The sequence below is a fragment of the Schistocerca cancellata genome, chromosome 7, assembly GCF_023864275.1.
Source record: "Schistocerca cancellata isolate TAMUIC-IGC-003103 chromosome 7, iqSchCanc2.1, whole genome shotgun sequence".
In the NCBI taxonomy this organism is placed as follows: domain Eukaryota; kingdom Metazoa; phylum Arthropoda; class Insecta; order Orthoptera; family Acrididae; genus Schistocerca; species Schistocerca cancellata.
The window spans coordinates 340,547,011-340,553,727 of record NC_064632.1 but is presented as its reverse complement, the minus strand read 5'-3'; the positions used below and the strand labels follow the sequence as shown (position 1 = coordinate 340,553,727).

General features: G+C 37.0%; 1 protein-coding gene across 1 annotated transcript in view; it reads right to left on the bottom strand.

Annotated features, from left to right (window-relative positions):
• Nucleotides 1-2,059: 2,059 nt before the first annotated feature.
• Nucleotides 2,060-6,717, bottom strand: part of LOC126091843 (uncharacterized) — a 443,987-nt gene continuing 439,329 nt past the window's right edge. The window contains exon 35 of the mRNA XM_049907099.1: nucleotides 2,060-3,082. Coding sequence (XP_049763056.1) covers nucleotides 3,038-3,082 — 45 coding nt within the window. The 3' untranslated portion in view covers nucleotides 2,060-3,037. The remainder of the gene's footprint in view (nucleotides 3,083-6,717) is intronic.

Sequence of the window (6,717 nt, the reverse complement as noted above, 5' to 3'; positions counted from 1 at the left end):
CTGGGAGGAAATCCTGATGATGAGCCTTTAAAACATCTTCAGTGGCTGGCAAAATTAACTGTCCCCTGATATATGCAGCTTCCAGATTTCACTGTAAGTAGCAAGGTAGTATAAGACACCTGCAAACCATCACCATCTCTTTGTGATATCAAAGTGAACATGCTGCCCATTGTGGGTCTTGTTTGAAATTTTTCTTTAAATATTTGAAAGTGTTTCAAATGAAACTTCCTGGCAGATTAGAACTGTGTGCCTGACCGAGACTCGAACTCGGGACCTTTGCCTTTCGCGGGCAAGTGCTCTACCAACTGAGCTACCGAAGCACGACTCACGCCCGGTACTCACAGCTTTACTTCTACCAGTATCTCGTCTCCTACCTTCCAAACTTTACAGAAGCTCTCCTGCGAACCTTGCAGAACTAGCACTCCCGAAAGAAAGGATATAGCGGAGACATGGCTTAGCCACAGCCTGGGGGATGTTTCCAGAATGAGATTTTCACTCTGCAGCGGAGTGTGCGCTGATATGAAACTTCCTGGCAGATTAAAACTGTGTGCCTGACCGAGACTCGAACTCGGTAGAGCACTTGCCCGCGAAAGGCAAGGGTCCCGAGTTCAAGTCTCGGTCGGGCACACAGTTTTAATCTGCCAGGAAGTTTCATATCAGCGCACACTCCGCTGCAGAGTGAAAATCTCATTCTAAGTGTTTCAAATGTTTACATGTTATTATTTTTCAGGGTGACACTTTAAGCTTGGATGGTTTCATAGCACTGCTACTTAACACATAGTTACTTAAAACATGCACAGGTAATCATCTGCCCGACAATGACTGAATTAAGGCAAACTTCAAATAATCAACATTGTATTGTCTACATTTGTTTTCAGGTTTGCCCATGTTTAGTATTAGTTATCTGTAGGCAAAAATTAAGCTATTTGATAACACATAGCAATAAAAATTAACCCTCACCACCTCAAGTAATGATCAGCAAGTCTCTAAGCAATTGAAGGAATTACAAAAGGAAAATTCGATAAAAAATATAATTTATTCCTTAACTCTGGCACTTCCACACAGTATGACATTGATTCACTGTAAATTGTATGGTACACAAATATAATTTTTTCACAAAAAGATGAATGAGGGCTCCTTAGTTCTGGATCAGCGGAATTCAGTTAACTTTGGCCTGCTCATCAATTATGTCCAGCAACTGCCTACATTAGTGATGTAACATACAACCTAACATAAGTTGCCACTGATTGTTGTGCCATGTCACATTGTGTCACAAATAATTGCATCTCTTGATGAGCAAAGAAGCAGTTCCTGGCCCATCACAGGCAGCACCAGATACTCTTTCCACTCCTCGGAGAGGGGCAAGAGGTAGTCTTTTAGAGAGTGCAAATATAAAAATAATTAATAATGTTGCTGCATGTCATGAGCAGGGGAGCAAATAAAGAGTTGCTCCACTGTCTTTCTTAGCCAATGAGATGAACAGTGATGTACACAGGAGCAAGCTTCAGCACTGTGAAAAGAATTTGAAACTTTATTTGTGACCTGCCTAAATGGGTCTCAGACCTCATATCAGTTCTTCCTGTTTACTGTATAAACTTAGAAAGTTTTTTGTTGCTTAAACCAATTAGTGATTCAAAGGAAACAAAAAGCTTCTTATTTCAAAAGACTGCCTCAGTTTCCAAATAATGAAGGCACTAATGGAGGAATTGCAGCCATCTTAGGTATTATGACCAATACAATATTTTATAACAAAATTTAAATTGAAGATATGGAGTGAGAGTAAGTGGCTGCAGTCATTTTTTGCACTTTTTTATTACAATGTTCCACTGAGATCACAATTTTAATTTCATTACTAACTAGTTTTGGCTGTTGTCATCAACATAATCTGTAATACATAAAATGAAAGCAGACCATTAGGAACAAACTACATAACTTAAAAAAAAACAAGTAGATATGTATAGTATAACATACTAACTTTACATGTGTTTCTTCGGCTATATTTCTGTCAGATGGACATGCCATATGCAAGTGCTATGTGACAACAGCAGATGGGTATTTTTAAAAGCAAGTAGCTACCACTGGTAGTTGGCTCTGGTGCTAAGAGCACATGATTATCCTTAGCATGTCTTTAAAAACAGGTTTGTGGTTGTTGCAATATCATTACAATATAGAATAATGAATATATAAAATAAACTTACATCGTATGCTAAAATAATCTGTTGCTTACACTGTATAACAGAATAGAATATTTAGTTCAATAACAAAAGTAAGTATGTGATATTTTTGCAGTAAATCAGCAACATATCCATCCCTTTGACACCCTTTACTCAATTTTTGCTTACTTTTCCCTTCTTACCTTATAATCTAGAGCGTGAGTGACCCGCATCAATTTCCCTTCTCTCCCTTTTCTTCACTCTCTCTCTCCTACCTGACAAAGGAACAAGTTCCCCAAAGTTATGTTTTATTTATTTTCATTGGTTTTATGTGACTGTTGGCGGTACTGAGTTATGGTAAGTGTTGGCCAGCCCATGTATCTGTTTGCATATTTTTACATTTCTGTAAGAGATTTTCCTTTTAATCAGATATTTACTCTCACAACTCATTTTCACGTTTCTTCTCAAAATTACTCATACTTACAAATGAAATAAGTATGAAACATATAAGTACTGTATAATGTTTATTCACATGAATTTGATTTTATTCATCACACTTTTAACCAGTGCCAGTAACTGGAAAACAGTTATGATGAACAGTTTTCTACAATACATTCTCACATAAATGTTTCAATTTAACAATGGAAAATCCAGGATTGGTGTTCTCATGAGACTGTCTCTGAACTGAGAATTACACATTTAATATCCATTATAGATCTCTGTGTGTAATATGAAATCCTTTAGTGAAAGATACATATCACTTTCAAGAGATAAATAATGATGATGCCACTGTCTTGCTAGTCACAACTGCTAAATCTTGCATACACTGTAGAATGCATGTATATATTTTTGTCACTGTTTCGAGTCTCCTCACATTGCCTATATCAGTCATCAGTCGGAGTCCCAGGAAGATGGTCTACAGAACCATTCTGCAACATAAGAACAAGTGTCAAACACATACAAATGCTTTCTTTCTTAGACAGTTCATTTGTTTGTTTTTTGTTCTAAAGGTCACTTGCACTAAACATAATAGTGACATGGAACAAGCCAATTTAAAGGCTGTAAACTTAATCTGTCTTTTAATATGACTGCATGCTGACTATTTAGTGATACGTTCACACAACAGGACAGAATGTTTAATTCAGTAACAATAGTAAGTATGTCATACTTTTGCAGTAAAGAAGCTACATGTTCCATATTAATTGTCTGTTATATTACTTCAAGAGAGAAACACTTCCTCAGGACATTATAACATGGCAGAATGGAATGGCACACACAGAATCATATAATACTACATCAACCACAGTTCTGATACCAAAGGTGTTTTAGTCAACTACAGCTTATCTCCATCTGTTGAAGAGATACAATGTAGTAGTTAAGCAATAACTTTTTATTGACTCAAGTTCAAACACCAATTAACTGAAAAACATAAGTCAATACAAAGAATACTTATAAAAATCAAAGAGTAAAGCAGATTGTCCTTGCACTCATCGCCACAGAATAGTACTGCATTTCATTGTGTATTCACAGATGTTCTTCTGGCGACTCCCACAGTGTGCATCACATCAACTGTAGGTTATAATATCAAGGTAGTGTATAGTACTCACTCATTATGAGCGCCTATTAACTTTGTTTGTTCATGTATTTATTGTTATTTCAACTTTAATTTGTTACATACATCACATTTAAATAGCTTTTAACCACCCATTCAGTATAATTATGTAATTATCTGGTTATAAATTATTTCTGCTATTGTCAACACACAAATGGTTCTAGTACTGAAATAAAACGGATTCCTAATGCAAAAGTTATTGATTCTGTAAAACATATGTTATGAAATTATTTCAAAATTATATTAGTATCATGCAGCATACAGTATTTCAGCAATACTATAAATTTCACTTAAAACCATTGTTAACAGTTTCTGCTCAAGGTAATTTTGCTTAATACTGTAATTGAATTTTACAAGCTTATTATCAGAAGAAATACTTAATGTCATGGCACTGCTTATGTTAAACTCAATTTTTGTAAATCTTTGAAGTTTTAATTACAATCTTAGCAAAAACGTGTTTGTAATAACAGCCCGATATGAAAGATGTTACTGAGATTATATTTAAGTGAGAGGGGAGAGACCACATTAAAACAGTCTTGAATCAGTTTTTGTAATGCACACACTGCATGAGTTTACTTTGCCAGTTTCATTAATACAATTAAAAGTTTGTACAGAGAACTCCATTGAATAATTTCTTTAGTAATTAGGAATGCAAAAATTGTCTGATATACAAAGAAAAAAGTGAGCTAAATGCAGAAATATTGAAAATTGATAGTTATTATCAAAAAACAGATGTACACCTACTGTTGAAGGAGCATTACAACAGATAAGTTAAGTAAGTTGCAAGAAGCAAGGTACATAGAAACAATGTTCATTTCACACTGGAAGGTGATATGTAGATTTTTATATGGTGTGAGCTGGGAACAGATGTGTTCTCTAGCTGCATATTTATTGGGGATGTGATATATGGCAATATTTATGTGGAGAGACAAGATGATGTTATACATACAAGGGGTACTCAGAAAGATGCAAATTATCCCTTCAACAAAATAAAGTTATACAATTAAGTTTACATTTGTTCACAGGTACATGTCTGCAGTACTGATAAACAGTGAAAGCCCCCACACCACAGTACCACAGAACACTACTAGAGGATCCACAACAAAATGGTGTCGCCTATTGATAAAGTGGAGTGGTGTGTGTCAATTTCTTTTCTGAATTTGACAGGGAACAATTTTGTAACAGACCATGCTGAGTTGGTGCTATCAGGGGCAGTCAAATGAGAATCAAACATTTGCCACAACAGGACTATGGAATGGTTCCATTCAAAAGTAATCATGATGCCTGGTAAGACATTTATACCATTGGGAGATGAGATGATCAATTCTTGTTTCATAGAACACAGTTGGCTGCTGACAGATCCACAACCGCACCCAAACTTGCACTTCTTTGTCCATCTGAAATCAACATCTACACCTGTCTTTCTTCTTTGACTGGAGGGTCCCTCTGCTCATTGAGTTCCTCAGGCACAGAACCACAATGGAATGCACAGTGCTATGAAGACACTCTGCAGAAACTACGACATGCCATAAAGTCAAAACATCCATGAATGCTGTCAGATGGAATCATCCTGTTGTACATTGCCAATCAGGTGATGGTTACACTTCAGCAGTTTGGTTGGAAAACACTCCAACATCCTCTTTACACCCCAGATTTCATATCTTTGGTGACCTGAAGAAACACAAGCATGGACATTGATTTCAGTCAGATGAGGAAGTGCAAGAGTGGATGCAGTTGTGGATCCATCCACAGCCGACCATGTGCTTTGAAACAGAAATTGATCATCTTGCCTCTGGGCAAGACAAACATCTCAACACATGTTATGATTACTTTTAAATGGAACTATTCCAGGGTCCCATTCTGATGGATTTTCAGTTTTTATTTGACTCCCCCTTATAAACAGCAACAGTACACCATCATATTACAGTGGTTAGGTGGTGCAGATACCTTCAGTGTTGTCAGAAAAGTCTGCATAACAAAGAACAAAGGGGCACACCATCTCTCTGTGAAGAACAGTGTATCACACGAGAAGAGGAGGCTCTGGTGCTTGAAAACCCATGTATCACAGTCAAGGTGACAGTGGAAAAAATGAATATAAGTCAAGGATCAGTTTTCAAGATCTTGCACATTATTTTCAAGGTGACAAAGATTGCTATCCGCTGGGCTCCATGACTGTTCACATCCTTTCAAGAAATGGGAACATGGATTCAATCACTGCCAAAAAGGGAGAAGATCTCAATGTCATCGGGAGAGTTGATACTGAGTGTAGTTTTGGGACTGTTGTGGTGTGAGTCCAAAAGTTTATGTTTGTAGGGGGCAAGCCATCATAGGAGCATACTATCAAAATCTCCTGATGATGTTGCAGGAGACTATTGAGATGAAGTGTCGTGGAAAAATGTACAAAGGTGTGTATTTTCCCCATTATAGTAGCCCCGCTTGTATCACACAGGCTGCTTCTTCTTGATATAAAATTTTGCCTCACCCCTGTACTTTCCTTACATGCCACCCAGTGATTTCTTTCTCTTTTCTCACACGAAGAAACCACTAAGTGGCAGGTATTTTCAGAATGACAAGATGGTTTTTGAGAGGGAGTGTTTCCTGAACAGGCAATATGAGGATTCTATACTGCCAGGAAAAAAATTAGTACTTAATACACCCTTTTAGAGTTTACCAGTTCAATCAAGATTTACTGTTGCAACAGTGCAAGTGAAGTACGTGAAATGATTACATTTACAGATCAATAGCATAAGCAGTTCAGAGAAACCAGATATTGACCCACACTGACACACCCATTAAGTATATTGTGTAATCTCCACGGCCAGTAATGCAGGTGCTAACGCTGGCATCCAGTCAATCATGGAGATGCCATATACTGTTTTGGGATACATTATTCTGTGCCTGCTCGACCTAGTCAGTTGACGAGTTGCACAAGTAATTTCTCATCCCTTCATA